Consider the following 27,493-nt stretch of genomic DNA (forward strand, 5'->3'; position numbering starts at 1 on the left):
CAGGTATATTGGTACTGGTATATTGGAGTTTCAAACAGTATAATGTGCTGTCAGATTTTCTTAGACACTCTTAATCCCTATCCGGATAGGTGGTCCTCTGTGATTTTATTCCTGTCCAGAACGACCATGTATGTGTTTTTCTCAGACGTCCTCTGAGAAAATTATATGCTGAATGAATTACAGGCTGTTTTTTGCTGAACTCCGTGGTCCTCCGATAATTTTAATCCCGTCCGGACGCACATCTCTGAGTTTCCTCATCTCACGTTTAATAACACAGCTTATTGTCCACTGCCACGCACTGTACTTACACTTTGGGGCATGCGTTTCCATGGAGATTGACATAAACAAAACACAAAACAGTGGAAATGGAGGAGCTACTGAACGTGATGTTGTGACTGAGAAAGCCAAAAAACTGACTGGTCCTCCTCCAATTTTTCAATTGCAGTCCAGATGCAAGAGTTTTATCACCGAGTGGAAGTGTGAAATATTTTTCCCGTCCAGATAGGGCTTTATAGATGTCTCAGATGAGAGTCAAAACATTCCCACGATCAGATAAACACCCTATAATCTAGGTCAAACCGCTTCCATCACACGTTCTTCAGTGTTTTAGTCATATCCCACACTACTACACCATGCAGCAATATACCGCATACGCTCAATAACACAGTTAGGAGCAGTAATGATGTCATTGTTTATATTCCTTTTGCTCCTTCGCCCGTAACTTGGCTGCCATGATGCTGATGACTAGAATTAGCAGAGTGAATCTGTGTTAAAGGGCCAGGAAGAGGTAGACAGAGAGAAAGAGAAGCAGACGGTTGCTCAGAGAGACAGACGGACGTGGACGGTTTGTCAGTGTGTAGTGACACATTCCTCGGTTGTGACTCAGAGCAGATGGCTTGGCTGGCTCAGTGCACCATGCCTTAAACTGCACCCTTCACTGGACTCGAAAATATTGGGCACTGTGCAGGCAATGTGTAAGCTCTAAATACAGAACAACATTCGTCGTTCTGAGACCACCTTAGCAACTCTGCTGAGAGATGTTCTGGCTTAGCATGCAGACAGTAGGCCTGGGCATGTGTGCTCTTGCTCATTTTTGCTAATCAAAATAACTAGTGCATAACCTTGGTGTTAGACTCTGATCAAATAGACTCTGATTAAATAGACTCTGATCTCACTTTTAGCAGTCATGTCAAATCCGTCACCAAATCAGAGTTCTATCATCTCAAGAACATCAACAAGATCTGAGATTTTCTGGCTAAAGCAGACCTAGAGAAACTCATCCTTACCTTTATTTCTAGTAGGATTGTTTACTGTAACGGACATGTAACTGTACTCCCAAAAAAGACAATTAAACACCTTCAGCTTTGGCTCTCTTGAGACAACAAACATTTCTATATGACAATAAACTTTTTTATCTTGAGATCAAGAGATAAAACAATTGTGATCTGAAGAAAACATTGTTTGTTAGCTCAAGGATTTTTTTTTTCATGGATGACGGCACTACCTTCACCATGCTTGACTGTTTTGGTTTAAGAAAAGATGTTGTTGTCTCCACAGTCACTAGTTTGGAAGGGCATTTTCACTTATAGTTTGTTTGCTCTAGCCCAAATCAGTTTTAAATGTTGTAAATTTAGAGAGTTTTTGGCTAATTTTGGTTTGTTTTCACACAGGAAACAATTCAATTGCACTCAATAAACTCAATTATGCGTCACAATAAACCATGTGAGAACATTCCCCCTGCTTGTTGGTCAGAGCTGTCTGGGGCGGAAGCAAGAAAGTAACTAAAGGACGTGTTCTGGACTAGTGTGTATTTCTGTACAGTAATTATCTGGGCAATAAACCAGGTTACAGAGATTTGAATTTTTGTGACTCATCTTCCACTTTAGCTTTGGGATGGTTATTGCTGATGAGTGTTTGCATCTTGAGTGGCCAGGCTTATATATTTCTGCTCTGTGGATTGTGGTGGCTCAGCGTTAAGAGCGAGGTTGTGGGTTTGATACTTGATACTTGCTTTGTCTCAAGGCCCATAGCCTTCACTGGGTTCACTGGGTGCCCCAGCAGTGGATGCCCATCACAACAGGCATGTTGTTCTCACTGTATCACTATTGTGTGTGTCTTCTGAGTGTGCTCACTAGTGTGTATGTGTGTGTTCACTACACAGATGGTTTAAAGGCAGAGGCCAAATTCCCTCTATGATCTATAATCCATCTTCATCTGTTCACAAATGCAGTAAAGCCACTTCGCTGAAGTACAGCATTATACAGGTTTCAGTTTCAGTTTAGTTCTCCAGCAGTATTAGCATTAGCCCCTAACCGCGCTACGCTCTAACTTTTGGCCGTTCAGAAGCGCGTATTGTCAGCCTGTAGCCTGCTGCTAACCCCGGCTAGCACTGCTGGAGCAGCATTAGCCACTAACCGCACTAAGTATTAGATCTTTGGTCATTCAGAAGTTAGTATTGTCGGCCTGTAGTCTGCTGCTAACCCCAGCTAGCACTGCTGGAGCAGCATTTGCTTTACCCGCTAACCAAATAAATAAATTAGACCTCTAATTTGGTACACAAAAAACAAACTGTAGGTCAAATAAAACACAAACTAACCATTAATATATTAATATATTATACAAGCTTCCAATGTGAATGTCTCTAGGGCAGAACATAACTTGCTAGTTTGTTCCACTCTCATGCTTGCAAGTATATGATCTCTGAATATTAACCAGTTTGGCTATGAAACATGCAGACTCTACAGAAACTGCCTGATAGCAGCTGCAGAGAAGCTCAGCCAAGCTGTCAACAGTGCTGATTCCCCTTGATCTCTCTGCAGCTTTTAATGCAGTTTTAACCGCAAGAACCTCCCAACCATCCACACCAGTCCTTGCAATTACCAGCTCTGCATGGCAGTGGTTTGCTTCCTACCTGGTGGGGAACTATTACCAGATAATATGGTGGGAGGTCCATATCTGCTCAGTACAGACACTGGTCTGCACTGACACTTGTGTCCAACAATTTGACAACCTGGTATTTACTTGTACTGCATCTCTGCTCGTTTGCGTCTATTCACACTATATGACACTGTATGAACAAAAGTATTGGGACAACTGCTCATTTATTTTCTCTTCTGAGATCATATGTATTAAAAAAGTCTACTTTGTCTCTAATGTCCAGAGAAAAATGTTAACTACCTGTAAGAGCATTGCTGTGAGGATTTGATTGTATTTAGTGACAAGAGCATTATTGAGGTCAGGATGTTGGATTATTACCACCCCAACCTATCCCTTGCTTATTCCCTGTTACCCAATACTGAAAATTGTCATACCCCTCTAGAACATGTCGATCATTAGGCCTGATGCTGGTTGTTGGTTGGTGTTAATTTGCTCCACTGAGTCCTATGTTATTAGCAGTACGTTTCTGCATTAACTAGACAAACAATGAGCATGCATGTGCACATCTGTGTCACCAGTGTGTGCAATATAAAGTAGCCAGATTAATTTCAAATATTTGGAATATAAATTTAGATACAAATGTAAATATTATCTGGGATATATTTCTATGTGTGATTGTGAAATCCATAAGAACTAGTACTTTGCTGGCTATTCTTTGCCTCTACTCCTTCAGTGTCTGTGATCAAAGGCAAAGTCACTCGTGATCTTCAAAAGGTTCTTTGCTCCCCAAATCGAAGCATGATCCTCCTCCTCCTCCTCCTCCTCCTCTTCTCCTCTCTTCTTTATTCTTTAATTTAAGCTGAAGTGTCTCTCTCACCCACTTGGACTGACGTCTGTCTGAATGTTAGAATTAGTCTGGTATAGATACATCTCAAAAAATTAAATATCATTGAAAAGCTATTTTATTTCAGTAGTTCAGTTTAAAATGTGGAACTCATATGTTATATAGATATATTACACACGGAGTGATCTATTTTTAAGCAGTTATTTATTTAATTGTTGATGATTATAGCTTACAGCCAATGAAAACCCAAAAATCAGTGTCTCAGACCAATTGGTACTTTTGGCAGTGTGGGCAGTGTGCCAAGTCCTGCTGGAAAATAAAATCCGCATCTCTATAAAAGTTGTCAGCAGAGAGAAGTATGAAGTGCTGTAAGATTTTGTGGGAAAACACTGCACTGACTTGGAGTTGATATAACACAGTGGATCAACACCAGCAGATGACATGTCTCTCCAAACCATCACTGATTGGTGGAAACTTCACACTAGACCTCAAGCAGTTCGGACTGTGTATCTCTCCACTCTTGACTAATATATGGTGTATTGGCCATGTAATATAGAAATGTCTCATTAAAGAGAGAGAGGGAGAGAGAATAGGGACAGAAGTAGAGATAGATATACAGTAGGATAGAACAATACAGTAGGATGGATTAGGGGTGGACTGGAGGAAAGTTGAATAGAAGCTGTACATTATTGCTATGTTCTTTCTGTTCTTGGGCCCCTTTCACTCTTTTTTCTCTATATTATTTCCCCCTCTCTCTTTCTCCCTCTCTCTCTCTCTCTCTCTCTCTCTCTCTCTCTCTCTCTCTCTCTCTCGATACTTTATCACTCCGCTGGCTCCAGAACTGATGACAGCTCCCACTGCTCTTCCTCTGTGGCACCCACATATTTTATTCCTTATCGCAGTTATCTCCCTTGTCCACCCCCAACACACCCACACACACTCTTCCTGAGTTCAGGCACCAACATTCAAGTTTCAAACCCAAAGGTATAGCTGAGACAGCACACACACACACACACCCACACACACGGTACTTCTCTGTTTTGGCAGTCACATATTCAATTGGTTTTAACTTAGTCATGATTAGGTTTGCCACAATGCTAGAATTTCCTTTTGAATAAATTCTGAACAATTAACTGTTCAACTTCGATTCAATCTGTTCGATTTGTGAGGTTTTATGTTCTAAAAACAATCATAATAAATACTGACGACTTGATGTCTCTTTATCCCACAGATTTAAACAGAATTTTACCATTAACTTTGCCTTTAAGACAGATACGAAAGAGAGCTTTTTTAGAAGGGCTTTACTGGATTGTGAATCATTTAACAAATGAACTGAACCTCAATACTCTCAGATCTACTCTCCTCTCAGCACATCTGAAATTGTACATTAAGACTAATATGGGACTAGTATGGGACTAGTATGGGACTAGTATGATGTTCCATAACTTTTTTCATGTCACACAAAAACTAAACCCGACCTTTGGGATGTGTGTGTTAGATGTCCTGCATTAAATGTTGATGGGATTCTGCAAGAGTCGTTTGTCTTTCCACATGGACAGTTCTAGCCAGACACTGCCAATCACAATCATTGTCACACACTGTGCTGTCAACTGTGGGTGGTCATGCCTTCTTGACATATGACATATTCCTGGTACATCTGGGACTATGTGGAGTTCTCGAGGAATGTTAAATGCCAGCACAAATTCAAAAATGAAAATGCTTTCATGCTTCGCTCAAACTCTGATAATACACCTAGCCTAGCCTCACATATAGGATAACACCTCTCAACTTATACAGGTGTGGAAATTCCCAAGACACACCATTAGAAATGCTGTTTCATGACTTTTGCTATGAAGTTTATTGTGACGTTAAAATTAGTAACACCGTCATTAACGTTGGGTATACACTGCATGACAAGTTTTGGAACCCTTCTTTATTTTAAAACATACAACAAAAAAAGATACCATGGATGACCCTTTAAAAAAGCAGAAAAAGAATTTGGTCTGCCTTGGCATTTCATTCAACATAGCACATGTTTGCCATCTTTAGGAAAGAACCAATGCTCTATTACTGGTGTTTCTGGCTGATCATGGTCTGTAGGCCTAAGCTGAGCAGTTAATATCAGTTTATTGTAGATATTTCATGAAGAACGAAGAGGGTTGTGTGTGAAGGGGAGTGTGTAATGTTTCTTGGGGACAGAGTCCCACAGCTTCATTGCCCGGGGTTCCTCGTACAGTCTTGATCTTGCTCTGACAAACACACACATGCACTTGTTTTGCCTCTGTAACTCTCCCGGCAGCTCTGGCAGATTCATTCAGAGAGCTAAACCCCATAGTTTCAGCCTAGTCACGACACAAACAGCAGCTCTCTGTCACTTCTCAAATCATTCTCCACCTCCACGAAAACTGACCTAAAAACCTGATGGATTCGTCTCGCGGCGCGTCTGACGGATCAGACGCATCCTCTTCTAAATCAGACGCTCGCAGCTCTGTGGGATTATAAATATAAATGTTGCTCAGCGCTCTTATCTAAACAGAGCAGCTCAAGTTTATGAAGTGTTTCCTCTAAACCCTCTAAACTGAACCAGCAGGGCCTATCCACCTTTCCTTCCTCCCAGACCCTGTGTCTTCCTCTTCCTTTAGACTTTCCTCCTTCTGTTGTTGCATAACACACTCTCTCCCAATGGTGAAACTGCTATTTGGAGTGTCCTAAACTGACAAAGTGTGAGCCTAAATGCAGGAGGAAGGAAGGTACTGGAGTTGGAATGGTGAGTGTGTAACACACACACACACACACACATACACAAACACACACTAAGAAAGTGCAGAGGGTTTCATAAGTCCTATATTGAGTGGTTCTGTTAGAGTGCTGACTAACAACAGTTAGAGTTGTTGAAGTTGTAGCATTTTCTGAACTTTTATTTTGTTCCTCTCTCTCTCTCTCTCTCTCTCTCTCACCCCCTGGCATTCTCTCTCTTTCTTCTGCTTCCTGCGTTCATGTGGGGGTGCTGTGTGCTCGCTCCTGATAGAGTGTTTTGCTCTTGTGTGACTTTTCCAACAGGGATTAAAACTCTCAGTGAGCCTTCCACACTCCCTCAAACTACAAAACTAGTCCAAGAGTCAAATCTTTCACTCTTGAAAGAAGATTCGGGGAGTCTCAGAGCTCTCATTTCTTCAAACTAGATGTTGTAATTGGCTCAAAGGAGTCAAACAAATGGTGTACCCAAAACAATACATTTTATTTCTCAATAAGGGAGGAGCATTTTACTAAAACTGTGTGGAACATACACACTGCCTGGCCAAAAAAAAGGTCATACACTCTAATATTTAGTTGGATCGTCTTTAGCTTTGATTGCTGCACACATTCACTGTGGCATTGTTTCAATAAGATTCTGCAGTGTCACAAGATTTATTTCAATCAAGTGTTGCTGGATTAATTTTTCACCAAGATCTTGCAGCAGCATTGATGATGGTAGAGTCTGACCACTGCACAAAGCAGCTCTTCTCCATCCAGCACATCCCAAAGATTCTCAATGAGGTTAAGATCTGGACTCTGTGGTGAACTCTCTCTCAATCCATGTGTGAAAATGATGATCTCATGCTCTCTGAACCCTGAACTCTTTCACAATTCCAGACCCATTAATCCTGACATTGTCATCTTGGAATACTTTCTTCTTTACTATATTGAAGGGAAAAAAAGTGTGATTAAGTTCTATACCCAAATTTTCTTTTTTTAAATTTAGCTTGATACAGTCCGAAAATTAATCTGCTAAACGTTACACTGACAGTGTACAAAAAAAATAAGTTTTTATCCATTTTTCCAATTTTAGTTTTTTAATCTCTGGCCCTCTCAATCAGAATTTTAGGAAAAATAAAAATATATATATTTTCTTTATTTTCAGATTTTTCCATTTTGGCATTTTGCAAATTGGATTATACCATCAAATTTGTGCTACAAGATACAAAAATAGACAAATCTGAAAATCAAGAGATTTACCTTTTCATTGTTCTTGAAATTCTGTTTGTCGAAAGGCTGAAATCAAAAACTAGATAATAAATCATTTATATAAAAAAAACAATTTCTTCTTTACTAAATTGAATGGAAAAAAAGGATGATTAAGTTCTATAACCAATTTTCTTTTTTTTTTTTTTTTTTTTTTTTTTCAGAAAATTAAACTGCTATTATTTCTTTTGGCAGTGAGTGTGTGTTAGAGTAGTAACCCTGCTCCGGACTAATCCAGCCGCTGTAACGTTGTGATTGGATTTGCTCGGGTTGCGTTCGGCCAGAGCTAATCTAACGATACCAAAACAACCTTGAAGCAGCCTTGGCCAAGTGGAAATGTCTGACTAGGAGATCCTGCTCAGCTGATCCAGAGAAACACTGCAGATCAGGTTTCTGCTTAAACAGCCTGGAAAAGGTTCTGGTGGTTATTCACAGTGGTGCTGGTGGATGGGTAGATGACATTGACCGTGCTGGCCAGCTGCTTGACGGGGAAGGCAGGGGTGACGTCTTTTGTTTTTAGAGGCAGGCCATCATTAGCACGGGAAGCTTCGGGGGCTTGTGCAGGGGGCTGTAGCCATGGTAACAAACGGTGTGTGTCAGACATACGCACTGCAACGTAACAGAGCTCTTCCGTCTGCAGGAAAGAGAGAGAAAAAGAGAGAGAGAGAGAGAGAAAGAAAGAGTAGAGTATAATCGCTTCGATTATGCATGGTAACCACATCCATCCTCCATCCAGCCTTTAAGTGCTTCTATTTCTAACTGTTTTTGTTGTCCCCTTTCTCTCTCTCTCTCTCTTTCTTTATTTCTTTCCCTCTTTCTCTCTCTCACTCTCTCCACCTCTCTCTCTCTCAGTGTCTCGTGTTTCTCTGCTGCCGCTTTAAAGCAGGGCCAGAATGGAGGTGATGTGAATAATTCATGCCTCTCTTCACTGCGCCAGAAATCAGACACTCTCTCTCTCTCTCTCTCTCTCTCTCGCTCTCTCTCTCTGTGTCTCTCTCTCTACCACACACACATACACACACACAAATCTGCAGTTCTCTGCCTCTGGCCTTTTTCTGATAGCTCTTAAATATCCTCTTTTTTAACTTTCATACCTCTCTGCTCCTCCCTGTGTTACATTGCCTCCATGCCCTTCTCTCTTTCTCTCTCTCTCTCTCTCTCTATCTCTCTTTCTCTCTCACACCAGTTCAGTTTCAGCTCAGCTCAGGCTAATTCTAATGCTCCAGTTTTCCTAGATATACAGATATGCTGTAAATATCCATGAGGATGCAGCTAAACTGGATAGCCGCTCTAGCTTCCTAGCTCCCGAACTGCAAGCTTCCACATGACGCTAGTGGCTGGCTGATGACATCAGCATAGTAATTGGGGTATGATGAAAGCCGTGGTCAGAGAGAGAGAGAGATAGACGTAGCAGATTCTCTGTGAGTCGGACTGACTGCAGAGGGGTGAAGAACCATTTAAACCATTTAAAAGAGCACTTAAAAATGATGAGTTTCTTTGATTTTACCAAATTGAAAACCTCTGGAATATAATCAAATAGAAGATGGATGATCACAAGCCATCAAACCAGGCTAAACTGCTAATTTTTGCACCAGGAGTTTGAAGAATGTGTAAAGGTTTTTCCTCATTGGGCAAAGCAGATTAAAGACCTTTAACTCCACTAACCAGATATCCCTCTTAAGAGTGCACTTATCTTAGGACAGTGAGTATCAGAACAGAGATAAGCTAGCATGGACCCCAAACTGCACAAAACAGTAACCGTTGCAGACCACATTTTAACCACTGCCAAGAGCAAAAGGATTCACATCCAAAGTGTTGGTTTTTTTTAGTGCCAGATAATCAGCAAAAAAGTAAAAACCTTGTATCTTGCAGCAAGTTGCCTGGAAAGATTAATGAGCCTTTCAGCCCACCAATCAAAAGACACTGTTGTTCGGAATCGCCAACTCGAACCAATAGGCTCCCAAGACAAAGGAGTTTGATGCTCACTCAGACTTGTTGGGGGCCAGAAGAAGGGCCACAGACTCTGTAATAAAACAAATAATGAAATATACTACTTATAATAATACATTTTCTTGGTTACTATCATTTGCACATAATTTTACTTGAGTTAATATCTTTATCTATCTTGTTGGGTAAACTATTTTTTTTTAAATTGATGTTTCATAATGTATCTTAATATTATACTCTTTTATTACAGTAACTGATACCTGACATATTAAACATACACACTTTTCTCTGAACTAAGTAAAAAAATAGTCATTTTCCAAAAGGGCCTGAAATGTTTTGTGTTCGCTGTCTATTTTCCGTTTCTTTGGTGTTGCCATGTTCTCCCAAAAGCTCAGGAAAATTAATGTAGGCATAATGAAGGAAGGAAAGAGATAAGGAGCGTTTTAGATTGGGTTTATCTCATAGTGACACCTAACGTTTGAATTTCACATTATAAAAACCTGCTTAATAGCGAGCCAACTTTCAACTTTATTTCTAAAACACCTCACGGGCCATTCCAAAAAAGGAAACGGACCGCAAATGGCCTGCGGGCCATAGTCTGGACACCCCTGGTCTAGACTGTGGGACGTTCTGACCGAAGGCCAATAATGATATCTCTTTTAGAGGCAGCGTACTGAATCAACAGAGCAAAAGATGAGTTGCAATTACACCTCGCACTGTCTCTCTCTCTCTGTCTCTCTCTGTCTCGTTAAGATTTTATCGAGGTTTGATGAGAGATAGTGTGCTGCACTGATGCGTACTTTGCCGCTCTTGGCTTGGCGAGATTTCACAGCGGCTGGCAGGATGAGTCCTGAACAGTGTAATTTTCAACCATTTCCACACACACATCTATTCCACCCAGATTTCAATCCCCTCTGGCAGTTTTCTCATTGATATTCTTCAAATAGAATGTTTTGGCTAGTCAGAATAAAAATAAAGTGTGTGTGTGTGTGTGTGTATTCACTTTATGAATAAAAGTATTGGAAAATCTACTCATTAATTGTTTCTTCTGAAATGAAGGAGAGTATTACAAACACGTGTATTAGCGCTGGGCGTCAATCACGATTAATTTGTTTAATTCGAATTACAGTTTTAATGCGATTTAAAAAAAGGAAGTAATCGCAATTTTACATACAGACATTTGATCCTTTTAATCTAAAATATCTGAAAACGCTCCTCATTTCTGAAGTGTTTATCCGTCTTAGTGTTTATCCGTCTTAGTTCTAAGACTGAGCTCGTACTGAAAAAGGTTCCAGCACTTCGACACAAACACCTGGTGGCATAAAGCATATATTAGCATACATTATACATATATTATACATATATAATCACTCCTTCAAAGTTTCTTCTGTGACTCGTTTAGTGCGTTTTTCCTCAATTTTCAGTCACAGGTCAGTGTGTGATATGAACACAATGCTTTAAATCTCTATATATTTTTTTATATATATATATATATATTTTTTTTTTCAAACTTAGCTTTGAGTCATTTTTTGTGGAAAAAATCCAAGATTATGTTTTTTAGGCCATAATCGCCCAGCACTAACGTGTATCATGTTTTTGCTAGAATCCAGTCGAGACTTTCTAGTACTTTTTGGAGCATTGCTGTGAGGATTTGATTGCATTTATCGGCATAAATTTCAGTGAGGTTAGGATGCTGCATAATCACTACCCCACCTCATCCCAAAAGTATTAAATGGAGCTCAATCATTCCACGTAACACAGTTCAACTGCATGACACCTCAGTACTATGGGGCTTTGTATCCCTTTAGTCCATGACTGGAATTAGGAATGGTGCCAATGGTTCATATTTATCTACTACAGTTTTACAGGTTTATTCTATTGGCAATACTTCTCTACAGGGACTAGACATGCTGTGTGTGTGTGTGTATTTTTTGTCAGCATTGGGTGCAGCAGATTAAAGTAGCTGAATGTATTCATTAGAAGGGGTGTCCACAAACAGTAGGACATACAGTGTGTGTGTGTTTTGTGTGTGTTTCAGCATTCTCTTCTCATCTCAGGAAACATCACTCACTCTTTCAGTCTGTGTCCGTCTGTGTCTCATGAAGTGTTTTCTGGGTCCTTTAATCTCTCCTTCCTTTATCTTTTGCTGCTATTGATTGTGACGTGTGATGTTTTCAGCTACTCTCCTAAAGAGGGGATGGTACCAGTATCTAAAACAAAAGCACAGGCATAATTAGTCTGGGTGTTAGTAGTGCATCGTAGAAATATCATTTTAAAAAATCAGATTTAGTCTATTAATCAATTATTAATTGGATAAAAGTGAAAAATTTAAATTACATATTTTTAAGTAATATTTTTTCATATTTTTAATAAATACTGATCGACATGGAAGAAATTAAAGGCAAAATCAAATTAAATAGCAAGTTTGCCTGGAAAGATTAATGACCCATTCAGCTCTCCACCTGATTGGTATCTGCAATCAGCCAATAGAAAAACACTGTTGATCGGTATCGGCCCCCAAAACACTCATTGGTCCAGCTCATACCAATAGGCCCTCAAGACAGAGGAGTTTGATGCTCATAGAAGAGCAGACATTGGTAGTTAAAATACTAATCTAATTAAATAGATGGGCATTGGGTGATGATGCAGTGTGCTAAGAATAAAAGCGAATTACAATTAACCCTTTATGAAATGATGTTGCCCTCAGGCAACAAACCACTTTTTCGATTATTACACTGTCCTTTCAATGTTTTTTTTTTTAATTATTGTTCAAATTTGTGGCTTTTTAGTTTCCATTTACTTACTAAAACAGTGATTTTTTAGTTTGTTGTCTCAGGGCAACATTATTCAGTTAGAACACAATGCAGTTATGCTGAAGCAGTGGTTCTCAAATACTTAGATTGATATATCAACAGAGATTTAGAACCTCCCAAAAAGTAGGCTTTAAAATAAAGTTTAAATATCATGCGATAGAGGTTTCATCCTTTCTCCTCCTTGCCATGAGCATGTTGGCCAGTCTTAAACCTCACTCACAAGATATCAGCTCACAATTTATAAAGGTGTGAGTGCTCTGAGCGAACACTTCATGATCACATGATCACATTCCTAATCATATACTGCTCTTCCATGACCTTTGGCACGTCAGTGTATATCAGGGCACAAAGAGTTAATATACAGTACATTTAACCAGGTATTGTTCAGATAGAAAATATTTTAGAGAACTAACACGCAAACTACCATTATCACATAAAGGTTATTATTACTATTCAATAACACAACAACAAAGTATGCAAATGTAAATATAAGCATATTTTAAAAAAATGCCTTTTTAAACGTTATAGTGTTTAAAGCGTCCTTAAAAATAATATGGATGCTGCAAATGCATTTGTAATTGTAATTTAAATTTAAATATGGATCAGAAGTCAATCAGGCTTAAAATAGCTTATATCTGATCCAATTAAAATATGCCTGGCTCGGAACTAATCCTGATCCACTGGATTGGATCAAGACAACTCTAGATTTTATACATAATAAATAGAGTTCAGATTGAGGCCCAAACATAGTGAGACCCAAACATGAGTGCCAATTATCTTTACTTTGAAATATTTTGTAATAAACTTCAATATTTGACTATAGTTAAAAAAACATAACTATAAACATCATTTTTTAGAGTTTCTTTTTGCCCTGTTTTACACAGTGTGTGCATTAGGGCTGCAATAAATGATTATTTTGGTAGTCGACTAATCTGATGATAATTTTTTCGATTAGTCGATTAGTCAACGATTATTTCTGCCATCTCTAAAAACGATAGAAACAGCAGAACATGAGGTTTAAATGGCATTTAAATATCTGAATGTTGTTTAAACATGGAAATTACTGATTTTTAGTGATTAAATATGTAATCTGTTGTGTTTGGGCATTTTTGGAGACACAAACTAAGTCTCCCATTGCGCTTTTGTCCCCAGCCCTTTGTGTAATGTGGTACTGTGACAAATTAACGATTAGTTGATAATGAAATTTGTAGTCGACAAATTTAAATAATCGACATTGTCAATTATATCGACTAATCGTTGCAGCCCTAGTGTGCATGAGTCTTAACCCTTGTGTGGTGTTCGGGTCTGTGGGACCCGTTTTCATTTTTCATCAAAAGATACTAAAAAAATATTTTTTCTAACTCAAACTCATTGGCATTGGCTCATTTTTTGTGAAAAACATATATCAAAACACATTTTCGATAAACACACACTGTACAACCCCCCACCCCCCCCCCCCCCCCTACACATTTATATTACATACAGTATGTTTGGGCAGGGGGTAATGAACATTGCTTCATTTGTAAATTTGAAACTAAACTAATGTTCTACTCATATCTTGAGTTTAATTCATTTTCTTTTACATTTTATTAAAAAAACGAATTTTAAAAAAGAGTAGCACTTTTTAAAAGAAATGTAACATAAGAAAGATAAAGGGCAAATATTAACCATGTAAGCTGTTTATATTGCTTGCAATTTAGGTGAAGCAAGCATGTGTAAAGCATTTTAATGTAAAATTGCTTAATTTTGCTGAATTAAATACAAGTAACAAAGTAAACGAGTAACAAAAATATGAACACCACACAAGGGTAAATTAAGAGAATCAAGAGAAACAAATAATACTACATTTCTTATTGGACAATTACGCCAGCATTTCTGGCTCTTGAGGGCAGTGGAAGCCTTGCTAACAAGCATGAAATGTGCCACTATTTGTGTGTATATGTGTGTGTGTGTGTGTGTGTGTGTGTCCTGTGTTGGCTCTTCTCTCTCTCTCTTCATGGTCCGTCCTCCCATATATCTATCTATTTTCACCACCGCTCTCAGTGTTCCTCGCTGTCAGCCTGCATTTAACCAGCTGTGTGTGGCCTCACCTCTCGCAGGTCCTGCAGGCTACACTTAACCAGGCCTTACTGCAGTGAAGTCACACACACACACACACACACACACACACACACCAGCTGCAGTGCTGCGACTAATGGAGGAGAAAAGAGGGAGATTGTAAAGGGGAACGGTTATTTGCATCTCTGCTTGTTGTGGTTAGCAGCAGAAAGTTACTGTTACTGTGGTTTACAGGCTTTCCTGCAATTAGCTGATAAGGACGCCTGTAGCTGTGAGGAGCGCTTATGTTTGATGTTGGAGGAGGAAGACAGGTGTATCTGACTTTTTGTGTCACAGAAAGAGCTTAGATTCTCTGCCCGAACCCGAAACGACCCGACCCGTTATTTTTATTTCATATAAAGTTATGGCGTGATAATCACAATAGAGCAAAGTAACAAATCAAACTTAAAAAAAACACTTAAAAAAAAGTGCGCAGTGCACACTCCACTTGTCCGTATTACGCCTTATTACTGTTTTTTTTGTTTGTGTTTTTTGCACATAGACCATAAGCTTAATATGAAAAACAATATTTATTTATTATTATAGGCCTGTGGATTATTGTTCACAATGTGAACAATAATCCACAGGCCTATAATAATAAATAAATATAGTTTTTCATATTAAGATTATTAATTAACATAATTCTGAACAGATTTTGCTCATTCAGACATCCCGAAAATGTTTTTAAAAAGCTTAAATTTAATGCTTTACTTACTCAAAAAATGTTGGATTTAATTCGGGCTCAGGTTCTAAATGACAGTGTATGGGGTGGGCCGGGTCGGGCTGGATATTTTAGGCCCGTTCTAAACTCTAGTCACAAGCTTCCATGTGATACCAAAATGATCCATCATTTAGTTCTTGTGATTGATGCTCTATCTTCTGTTGCCCTGTGTGCATATTGGAGGATGAGGAAAAATGCAGTGTTAATTAATGGAAAAGGTAAAAAAACAGCTGAAATATTCAGAAATATTTCCTTTTGGTTACTGTGGTCCAGGTTAGTGTTGCAATAGCCTTAGCTTTGCAGTAATACAGAATGCAATGCAAATAGGCCCGGCCTGTGAAGTTGGGAATACAAAGTTTTATGTGTGTGTGTGTGCGTCTATTTTCCACCCCTCTCTGGTTTCCTGCTGGCTTGTGGTGCAGTGGATTCTTCCCACAGCGCTCCTCTCTGTAGAACTGTGAAGAAACTGCACACATTATATAAGAGTGCTGCGTGCGCAGGGTGTGTGTGGCCTTACTTTTCCTTAGTGCTGTGCCAGTGTAATGTATGCAGTGACTGAAACTCTGGGCTCTGCAGTGTGTGTGTGTGTGTGTGTGGGAGAGAGAGAGAGAGAGAGAGAGAGAGTAAGTGACTTAGTGTGGAGGTTAAGGACGCTGGTTTTCAGTTACCCACAGGTCGCGTAATAGGAGTGAGAATATAGCTATAAACAGGAAACCAATGTCACCATTTGGTTGAGAGCCAGATAGGGAGAGAGAGAGACAGAGAGAATCAGAGAGAGAGAGACTGCCCCGCACACCCCTCCCCAGATGCGAAGCTCACTCGGGTTGCCAAGTTGAGGAGGCTAAATCTACACAATCTAGTGCAAGATGAGTTCAGTAACTTCTACCTTGGCAAGCATGACAAGTCATATTATAAACCGGCTCATGTGAACTTTATCCGTTGTTAGCTAGCCTAGCTTTATGCACCGCTAGCTGCATTAGCCTAAGCCAAGCCTGTTATACCTGGAAAAAACCCACTGCTTCCAAAATACACACCCTAGGGTTGGAGTTACTCGTTTACAGGTCCTAGTAATATACAGCTTAGTTCAGCAGATAACATATACATCTATATTTGAGTAGCATACTGTTTTATCTTGTTGCAGCCTGATCTAGATTTTTGGAAATTGAGCTTTTTTGAAACAAGCTGAGGTATTTTAGGTTGTGTAGCAGCTAAGGTTACAGCTGAACCAGCCTGCTTGCTAGCTTCCATGCTGCAGCACCGCACTCCACTGTTGTGTATTGCTGTTGTGTTTCGTACTGGCAACCTCAGGGGTGGAGTTAGTGTTGGGGAATGAGCAGCAGGCAAAAGTCAGAGGCCAAAACAAACACAGAGACCCATGATGCACTGCACAGTCCACATAGAAATGTACTTGCTGAAGCACTGCTGAGAAGAGCTGCCAGTACTTTAACTCCTGTTAAAGCATGTTTCCTCATTATCTGATGATACATCCTGATAATTTTATCATTTTCTACTGAAAATATAATACTTAATGATCCTTTAACTGGTCTTTATGCTTAATCATCCTGGTTAACGAGCTAAAGAATCAATATGGCCGATCTTGACCATGCTGGTCATTCCCAGCATCGCCAAACTTGTTGGCCAGAATGATCAGCATTACCACAGTTAAATGAAACTTACCCTATGCTGGTCAACCACCTTTACCAATAAAGGACATCTAAAACCAGCTACCTGCAAAAGCTAACAGCAAAAGCTTGACAGAGAACACTTAAATACATAAATCAAAACGTTTGGAACAATAGGCTTTGGACAGGTAAATAAAAGGAAACTTTTAGAGTAACAAAAACATGTTTGGTACAAATTAAATTAAGCATTTGAGCAGAAGAAACTTACTGGTCATTAAAATAATTTTCCCCCCTCTGGTTGCCACTTTTGTCAAGATGTCATTCTGAGCATACAAGGTTTTTCCATGGCAGTAATGATATGTCAACGCAAAATTAGGTTTCAATTATTCTTTTGGAAAGTAGAATGTTTAAATAAAAGACAAAGCAGTATTTGTGGAATAAAACCTGTTTCATTCATGTAAACTGGTGTACTCATTTAATTCAGAAAATTCAATAAAGTTCTGTTTTCTACAGCACAGTACAGAGAGAGAGAGAGAGAGAGAGCAGGAGAAAGCTGGAGAAGGACAAAGGAGAAGAAAGCAGAGCTGCTGATGTGGAGGAGATAATTGAGAGGCTGATCAGGCTGTTATTTGCACCTACGTTATTATTGGCTTAAGTCAGCAATCAGCCATTTACAAGGATACAATTGTGACCTGGAGAAAGACAACGCCTGCTATTGATTGGGATAGTAAGGGAGAGCATTGTGAGTGTGTGTGAGTGTGTATATACATGTGAGCATGATTGTGTGCACACTGTATATGTGTATCTGAGTGTATCTGAGTGTCCCTTCCATGCTATTAATCCCTTAGACAGTAGAACCTCAATTATACACCTAGTCTGTATGTCAGCCTCATGTGGAAAATTCAGAGCAAATCTGACCCTCCAGTCATGCTCTGTTAATTGAGCTGCCACGCCTGTTATTGCCTTTACCTCATAATCTCCTCGCTGTGAGCCCACTTGAGTAATTGTGTCATTCGTTTTTTTTTTTTTGTGGCTATGAGCTAATAAAAACTGGCTCTGTTTGAGTTCACAGCTCCAAATGCTCATGTTTATATCGTAGGGAGTTAGTTGTAATTACATTACCTCTGGTTAAAAAGCATTTTCACTCTGTTGGTATGTCTGCTAAGTGGCATCCAGCTGTAATTTTACAGCTAAAACCCAAAGCTTTATTGCCTAGACATTACTTTATACAGTACAGGCCAAAAGTTTGGACACACCTTTTCTTTTTCAATGCGTTTTCTTTATTTTCATGACTATTTACATTGTAGATTCTCACTGAAGGCATTAAAACTATGAATGAACACATGTGGAGTTCTATGTACTTAACAAAAATGAGCTGAACCTCCACAGTCACCGGACCTGAACCCAATCCAGATGGTTTGGGGTGAGCTGGAGCACAGAGTGAAGAAGGCAAAGAAGCAACAAGTGCTAATAAACACCTCTGGGAACTCCTTCCTTCAAAACTGTTGGAAAACTTTTCATTTCAGGTGGCCACCTCTTGAAGCTCTTTGAGAGAATGATGCCAAGAGTGTGCAAAGCAGTAATCAGAGCAAAGAGTGGCTATTTTAAAGAAACTAGTATATAATTATTTTTTTTAGTTATTTCACCTTTTTTTTGTTAAGTACATAAAACTACACATGTGTTCATTCATAGTTTTGATGCCTTCAGTGAGAATCTACAATGTAAATAGTCATGAAAATAAAGAAAACGCATTGAAAACGAGAAGGTGTGTCCAAACTTTTGGCCTGTACTGTGAGTAAAAGTTTAGAAGTACTGGTTTCAAAACTACTTATAAAAGTAAACACTGCAGTAAGTAAGTATAAAAGTAAAAGTAATGTAAGAGGAAATAAATGCGATTAAGGACAAAAGCTTAGGCCACACCCACAGAGTCCTATAGTGCACTACTGCCCCCTCCCCAAAACACATTTTACTAAACGCCAACCTGACAATAATGTTATATTAAAATGTTAATGTTGATATTTTGCGATGCACTAGGCTCCCTGTTTCAGCTGTATTATAATACAATTTAAATATATTAAATTTAAATTAAAGGAATTATTAAAGGAAATTTGGCTCAAGTTTTCTTGAGTCTCTGCCACCAATCCAGTAGGGTGTTGGAATGATATATGTTTTATATACTTCTCATCCAACCACAATCGTATTCACTCTATCCGGATGAAGAGATTTTAATCATAATTTTAGTCCCTCACTGTTTTTCCCCTCACTGTATATTTCACATACACACACACATGCTTGATACTTCTGATAACCCGGAAATGATTCGTATGTACAGACCAAGATAAGCTTTATTTAGAAAAACAGACTAAACAGGAAGTCTTGCAAGACATCCTGGCCCTCCTGCTTCGTGGTGTGTGTTTTTCAGGTGCATGAGAATAACGCTAACCCTAATGCATTAACTTTCCATGCTATACGACACTCATATAAATAATCTATGAACATTTATATTACATTCATGTGCAGAACATTGTGTTTACTCTAATATACATGAAGTCAGCAGATGATATGCAAAATTTAGCTTGGAAGTGTTTTTTTCAGAATGCTTCTTAGAAAGACCTCAAAAGAATATATATATATATATATATATATATACAGCTCTGGAAAAAATTAAGAGACCGCTTCCATTTCTGAATCAGTTTCTGTGATTTTGCTATTTATAGGTATATGATTGAGTTAAATGAAAACTGTTGTTTTACAGACAACATTTCTCCCAAATTAGAGTCTCTTAGAGCATTTATTTGAAGAAAATGAGAAATGACTAAAATAACAAAAAAGATGCAGAGCTTTCAGACCTCAAATAATGCAGATAATTAATTTTTGGTGCAATATTTGGTGGAATAACCCTGTTTTTAATCACAGTTTTCATGCATCCTGGCATGTTCACCTCCACCAGTCTTACACACTGCTTTTGGTTAACTTTATGCCACTCCTGGTGCAAAAAATTGGTAAAATCAAGGAAAAACATCATAATTAAGTGGTCTCTTATTCTTATGGCATCCAGTCTATTCAGGCTAGCCTTCATGGCAGCTGTTACAGTTTTACAGCATAATGGAAATACATTATGCATTGTATAACCTTAGCTGGATTTTCAGCTATGTTCCCCAGGGTGTAGAGTAATAGATGTCGGCAATACTGCAGAGGAGAGAGCACAGAACTTTGTTTTTGCACCACTTTTTCTTGCTTTTGCTTGGTTGACCATCAGCCTTAAGATCCAGTGATTCAGCAAGATACACATGGGTGAACTCTATGGGCGTCTTTGACTCATTCATAAAGAGGTTGTTGTCTCTAAGGTGTGCTACTGCAATGGATTGGAGCTTGTTGATGGGTGTTTTTTTTCTTGTCTACAAAGTCCACATCATCTTCATATTCCATTTGAAAGGGCATACTGATGTCTGATATTGGAGGATTTGGGACTTTTACTGTATACATATGTTTAATTATACAGAATTTTAAATAGTACATTGCATTGAGTTTAATTTTACTTTTCCTGTTGTATAACATGATTCTTATTAAACTGAAATGCAGATTGAAAGACTAAACACACACACGAGGGACAGAGGGAGAATGACAGCTGCAGAGACAGAGGGAGAGACGGAGCAATTTATCTGGCAGAGAAACAGATTTCAGTAATCCTCCAAAGGCATCTAAGAGGATCACAGAGGTGAATCGTCTTGTCAGGCCTGATGTCTACTGCATTCAGCAATAGGAGGCTGGCTGTCTAAGCGCTATGCCCATTACGACAAGGCCTGACACGCTATTACAAGACACCTCTCAGTGGAGCCAGCGGAGCTTTCATTTGGCAACTGTGTAATCCGTTATATGAGTTTCTCTTTGATATATGGGTGGGCAAAATGACAATAAGGCATTGTTATTGAGATAAATTACAACATAATATGCTTTTCTAAGCATATAATGGAGATTGTTAATACTTAAACACTGACCATCTGCATGTTTTATTACAAGACATGAGAATAATTAGTCCAGTTTAATATAGCGTAGCATGGTGTGTGTGAAATTCTGAATAGACATTGTAATGCCAATGCATAATCATGAACCATGAAAGCATGCTTACTCTAACCGTAGTTATTTTGATTATTTATTTTTTTTTTTTTTTGGTATATTTCCTGACCTCTGCTCTTCTGTAACATGGTAAATTTCCCAGCTGTGTTATTAATAAAGATTTATCTTATCTTGTACTGTTGCATATGAGCATTTTTGTCTGATGGTATGTCATGACACTCATTTGTGCTAGCACATTTACAGCACTTCTGATAGTATGTTAGGACGATGCTAGACTTTTAATATTTACCATATTTTTCGCACTATATGGCGCACCGGATTATAAACCGCACTATCAATAAACGTCTATTTTATGGTCTGTTTTCATACTTGAGGGGCACCGGATTATGAGGCATATTTTATGCGACGTTAGTAACTAGTATTTATTAGTAGTAGGAACAGGGGTATTGCCATGTTTCCTTCTAAATTCAGCAGGTCTTATTTGGCGAGGGTGGCGAGACTGTAATTCTTAAAAAAAAAAACATTTCAGATGAGTCAAACGAGTGCTGGATGTAAATCTACACAGATTTCTCTCCTTAAAACTGTTTATTTGGGTGAGTAAAGTGCCTCCGTTTATTTACAGTAAGCTTAGATTTACCGATTTCCACTAAAGCAGGAGTATTAGCATTAGCGGCTAACTGCAAGCTAGTGGTTCGTCCCATGTGGACAAATAGCAATTTTTTTAAACTCTAGGTGATGAAACTCAGAGATGTGCGTCCGGACGGGACTAAAATTACCTGAGGACCACAGAGTTCAGTGAAAAACAGTAGATAATTTAGCCTGTAATTTTCTGAGGCGATATCTGAGAAAAACATATACATGGTCGTTCTGGACAGGAATAAAATCACAGTGATTACCCCAGGATCCCCTGAGAAACTAATCCTGTAAACTTTGCTCAATGTACATACACAGCTCATCAGTTCGGTGATTCATGAGGCACAAAACTTCTAAATCATGTCCCAGCCTTCACTGCACACCTTATTCAAAGATATTTCAAAACATTCAATGCGCACAATCACAAGCTGCCTGCGTTAAACCGAGTAACAGGACTCTAGCCTTGAGTCTCTTTCATTGATAGTGACTAAGAGAGGGAGAGAGAAAGAGAGAGAGAGTAAAAAAAAGGAGAGAAGGAGAGAAAGAGAGAGAGAGGAGTGAGTGAATGAAAGCAGTGTGGCTGACTAAGACTGACTGGTGGCCCAGGTTCAAAGGTTAAGCATAGAGGTGAGAGAAAGCACACACACACACACACACGACGACACAAGCGACTCCAACACCTGTCAACAGCCAGGAGCATTCACTCTGAGAAAGAGAGAGAGAGAGAGAGAGAGAGAGAGAAGGTGAGGAGACTGAAAAACAGGTGATAGGTAGAATAAAAGTAGAGCTGTAAAAGAGTTAGGGCAGGAATTGATTGATGAGAGAGGATGAGTGATGGATAGAGTAGAGAAAGTGAGAGTGAGTGTTGTGCTATTTTTATGTGACTGGCTCCTCGGTTGTGATTCTGATGAGGGGCGCCGGCAGGGCGAGAGGGGCAGAGGACAGAGAGAGGAAGAGAGAGAGAGAGAGAGAGAGAGAGAGAGAGAGAGAGAGAGAGAGAGAGAGAGAGAGAGACAGAAGGGGAGAGGGTAGAGAGAGGTCAGTCTGTCATTGATCTACACTGACGTTCCCTTTGGGAAACTACAGCCTCTCCTTTAGCTCGGAGCTAAAAACTGCTGATTTATCTGATTACTCAGAGTTTAATTTTAGATATCTAAAATTGCATTTTGACTTATCAGAATGACAATTCATTAGCTAGTAAGAAAGGCAAGATATCTACAATAGAATGTAGTGGTGTCAATCGATTAAAACACATAATCCAATTAATCACATCAATATTCTGTGATAAAAAAAAAATGAATGTAAGAAATGTAAAATTCAGTTATATTTATATTAGTGGTGTCAATTAAAATACTAGTATGTATTTGATATATGTTTGAGGGGAGATAAAGCCAGCGAGTACACACATACACATTAGAGTCAAACACAAAATGTGGAGAGGCTTAAAAGGTTTACACAAATCTCATATTTTGGATTCATCACACTAAAAGAAACATTTAAAATGATTCCAGCTAATGTAGTATTTTTTATTCTGTTGTCAGAATAACTTTACTACAAAAAAGATAAATAAATACGGAATTATACATAAAAATAAATCAGCAAACTGCATTCAGACAGTTCTAGACTGCTTTAAACGCTCAAACACGTTATCTTAAACGTTTTAATCAGATTTAAACTCAGCAAAACAGGTTTTATTTGTGTTTAATCTGTGAATGTGCCCTGAGCTTGTGTTGTGTACTTACGTTTACCAGGAGAGGGCGCCCGTGCTGCTTTACAGCCGCCCCTCCTGCCTGCTATGCCCAAGTTTTGTCTGGCTATGAAAAGTGTGTGTGTGTGTGTGTGTGTGTGTGTGTGTGTGTGAGAACATGCTCCCTAATTGACAACAGGTGAAACAGATGGGCGATGGCAGTTAATTGCAGAATGTGTGGGGTGTTTTGGGGCTGAGTGTGTGTTTGTGGGGGTGTTTTGGAGCTGTGTGTGTGTGTGTGTGTGTGTGTGTGTGGGGGGTTGGGGGGTGGGGCAGGTGTAGATGAGAGGGGTCTGGACTGTGTATATTAAGATCAAAGAGAAGAACTGGGCCTAAAGCAAATTTATATAATAGAGCATCTAAAAATATATAATTGAAAGGTAAATATATTTCATTAATTTAGTTGTAAATGTGAAACTCATAAATTATATAGATGTATTACACAAAGAGTGATCTATTTTAAGAGCGTATTTCTTTTACTGTTGATGATTATGTCTTACAGCCAACAAACAAAATTCAGTGTCTCAGAAAATTAGAATATTATATAAGACCAATTGGTACTTTCAGCAGTGTGCCAAGTCCTGCTGGAAAATGAAATCTGCATCTTCATAAAAGTTGTCAGTAGCAGAGGGAAGCATGAAGTCCTGTAAGATTTTGGGGGAAAACAAAACTGCACTGACTTTAGACTTGATAATAAAACACAGTGGATCAACACCAGCAGATTACAATGAACATGCGGATTTCATTTTGCAGCAGGACTTGGCACACTGTCCACACTGGCAATAGTGCCAATTAGTTTTATATAATATTCAAATTTTCTGAGACACTGATTTTTGGCCTATTTTATTGGCTGTAAGCCATAATAATCAACAGGTAAATAAATAAATGCTTAAAGTTTTATACAGTATAATCAAATACGTATAAACTGCAAACAAACAAAATAGGTGTTTTTTTAAGAATATTGCGATATCACAATATGGAGTTTTATTATAGTGTCAAAAAACGCCGATATTGTTGTGTACAATACGATAAACACATAAAACATACTTTTTATATGAATACAATAATGTGTATTTATTGCAGTTTTACTAAGCAGATAAACACTTATTGACTAGAAGAAGCATTTAAGCTTTTTAAGTTTGTCTGAGAAGAAAATCTGAAAAATGTGTTTAAATGAATCCTTACCTCATGTCTTTGATTTGATTTTGATGCAATATAAGAAAAAATGAAATTAGTAATGATCTATATCACATTCCACCACTTTTGGTTTTATTAAACAGGAAAGACCTAAGGATTCTCAAGAAAATAATAATAATACATAACTGCGTGTACATAAATAACATGTCCACCCAAATGAACCAAATTCTGTCTCTCTCTGTCTCTCTCTCTCTCTCTCTCTTTCTCTCTCTCTCTCTTTGTATTAGATGACCTGTGTGAGTTGAAGACGGAGAGGCCAGGGAATGTGCTGACAGCTAAAGAGAGGGAATCTCTGGAGGAGAATGATGAGAAGGAGGAGAAGGAGGTGGAGGTGGGGAACGGAGAGAAGGGAGTGGAGGAGGGAAATGGAGAGAAGGAGAATGTGATGGTGCTGGAGGATGAGGAGGAGGTGGAGGAGCTTCGATCTCAGGTGGTCCAGCTTCTCCTGGAACTGGAGGAGGCCAGAGAAGTGTCCCAGCGACACGAGGACAGCTACAGCGAGCTGCAAGGTGTGACAGAGTCTGTGTGTGTGTGTGTGTGGGGGGGGGGGGTGTAGTCATGTTTTTGGGACATCGCTGCTGGGAGTTCCCAGGTCAACATGCTCAGCTGTCACTGCCTAGTGTGGGCAGCTGTCCCACAGTTTCTGCTGAATCACACACCACCCCACTCAAAACACACACACTCAAACACACAGACATACACACACAGACATACACACACAGACATACACACACATACAGCTCTAAAAAATTAAGAGACCACTTTAGTTTCTGAATCAGACAAAAGACTTAATTTGTTATTTGTAGGGATATGAACATTCTTTTATTCTATAAACTGCAGACAACATTTCTCCCAAATTCCAAATAAAAATTGTCATTTAGATCATTTATTTGCAGAAAATGAGAAATGGCTGAAATAACAATACAAAGGTGCAGAGCTTTCAGACATCAAATAATGCAAAGTTTTAAAAGTTCAGAAATCAATATTTGGTGGAAAAACCCTGGTTTTTAATCACAGTTTTAATGCATCTTGACATGTTCTCCTCCACCAGTCTTACACACTGCTTTTGGATAACTTTATTCAACTAATTCAAACCGTATTCAAGTAGTTCAGTTTGGTTTGATGGCTTGTGATCATCCATCCTCCTCTTGATTATATTCCAGAGGTTTAAATTGGGTAAAATCAAAGAAACTCGTCATTTTTAGGTGGTCTTTTATTTTTTCCAGAGCTGTTTCTGTTTCTGGACATAACTAGAGATTTGCAGGAATCTGTTACCTGTTTATCAATAAGTTTGGTAAATATACGACTTTGGGTGAAAAATTGGTTAAATGTTACAAAATAAAACCTGTCATTTTGCCTTGGAGTCAACCTCATTAGTCAACATAGCATTTTACCATTTCACCAGCCGTGTCTAGAGCTTTTTCTAGAGAGTAAATATATATATAAGTCAAGTACTATAACAAATCAACTAGTCTGTTTTGGATTCCTGTTCCAAGTACTGAACTCTCATTATTTTATTTGCCAAGGTAAATACATTTTTTAAAGACTAAGCCTGTATAGAGGCATCAATTAGAGTTTGATTATCAAAAAATCGAAATGTTTGCAACATCCCATGGGGCATAATTAAATCTATTATAAGAATGTGGTGAAAGAACTTTGGCACAGCTGCAGCTCTGCCATGAGGAGACAGCCCACTAAGAGTCAGTGACTGGATAATGAGGGCATTGGTGTCACATTAGGGGGCACTTATTCCATTATAACGCAATTACCTTCATAAAACTTGTGGCATCTATACAATGCTGTCATTAGCTGTTCTTACATTAGCTGGACTATTACTGTTTATAAATGTGTTACTCACTGCTTATGTATGTGGCCTTTATATGTGGTATAACCAAGTGTTGTCCTGCCTCTGTAGGTCTTTTGGAAGAAGAACGTTTAGCCAGCGCCCACCAGGCCGAGAGCTTTACCAGACAGATCCAGAATCTTCAAGGTATTTCAGTATATGCACTCATACACGTACACTCACCTACCACTTTATTAGGTACACCTGTCCAACTGCTCATTAATGCAAATGTTGAATCAGGATTTTCTTGATTTTTGATCTTTTTAAAGAGGTAAAATTACAGCTTGAAACTCACTGCAGTGCTGCATTGAGGTGTAATAGGAGGAATAGCGGGGCTCTCGTGTCTGTGCCGGAGCTCCTCTGAGCTCAAACCAGAATCTGTAAGTTTTCCATGGCGGCCGCGACCAACGCTCACAAGAACTGCGACCTGCTTTCTGACCTTTAGTTCTAACAGTTCTACAAGGACTACTGGTTCATTCTTTACAAACTAACATACAGACACTCTGGCAGAAGCTGGAAAGAGACCGAATATGTCTGTGAAAGTCAGAAAACGAGAAAGAGAAACTAATCTGCCTGAAACATTTATTACACTCTGCAACTGTAGGGGGAGCCCACGAGCACAAAATCTCAATCCTACCTAGTGGAGCTTTAAGTGATTTTGAATGTGGCATGGTTTTTGGTGCCTAAGTATTTCAGAAACTGCTGATCTACTGGGATTTTCACGCACAAGATTTTCATCTCTAGAGTTTACAGAGCATGATCTGAAAAAGAGAAAATATCCAGTGAGCTGTATTCAGTGCTGTGATTTCAGAGGAGAACAGCCAGACTGGTTCCAGCTGATAGAACATCAACAGTAACTCAAATAAAAAAACATTCGTTACAACCGAGGTCTGCAGAAGAAGAGCATCTCTGAACACACAACATAACACGTCCAACCTTGAGGAAGATGTTGAGCTACAGCAGCAGAAGATCACACTGGGTGCAGCTCCTGTCAGCAAAGAACCTGAGGAAACTGAGGCTACAATTCACACAGACTCACCAAAAACTGGACAATAGAGGATCTGATGAGACCC

The 27,493-nt window shown here is 38.9% G+C and overlaps 1 protein-coding gene across 4 annotated transcripts in view; it reads left to right on the plus strand.

The window, feature by feature from the left end:
* The window catches only part of LOC103044440 (coiled-coil domain-containing protein 136), a 60,236-nt gene that overhangs the window by 714 nt on the left and 32,029 nt on the right, over nucleotides 1–27,493 (plus strand). For all 4 annotated transcript variants that reach the window (XR_455017.4, XM_007252388.4, XM_007252389.4 and 1 more), the window contains exons 3-4: nucleotides 24,805–25,086; nucleotides 26,493–26,567. Coding sequence is in view for 3 of the 4 variants with exons in the window: in XM_007252388.4 (XP_007252450.1) it covers nucleotides 24,805–25,086; nucleotides 26,493–26,567 (357 nt within the window). In the remaining variant the exon portion in view is untranslated. The remainder of the gene's footprint in view (nucleotides 1–24,804; nucleotides 25,087–26,492; nucleotides 26,568–27,493) is intronic.

This window comes from Astyanax mexicanus, chromosome 2 (assembly GCF_023375975.1).
Source record: "Astyanax mexicanus isolate ESR-SI-001 chromosome 2, AstMex3_surface, whole genome shotgun sequence".
NCBI classification, from domain to species: Eukaryota; Metazoa; Chordata; class Actinopteri; order Characiformes; family Acestrorhamphidae; genus Astyanax; species Astyanax mexicanus.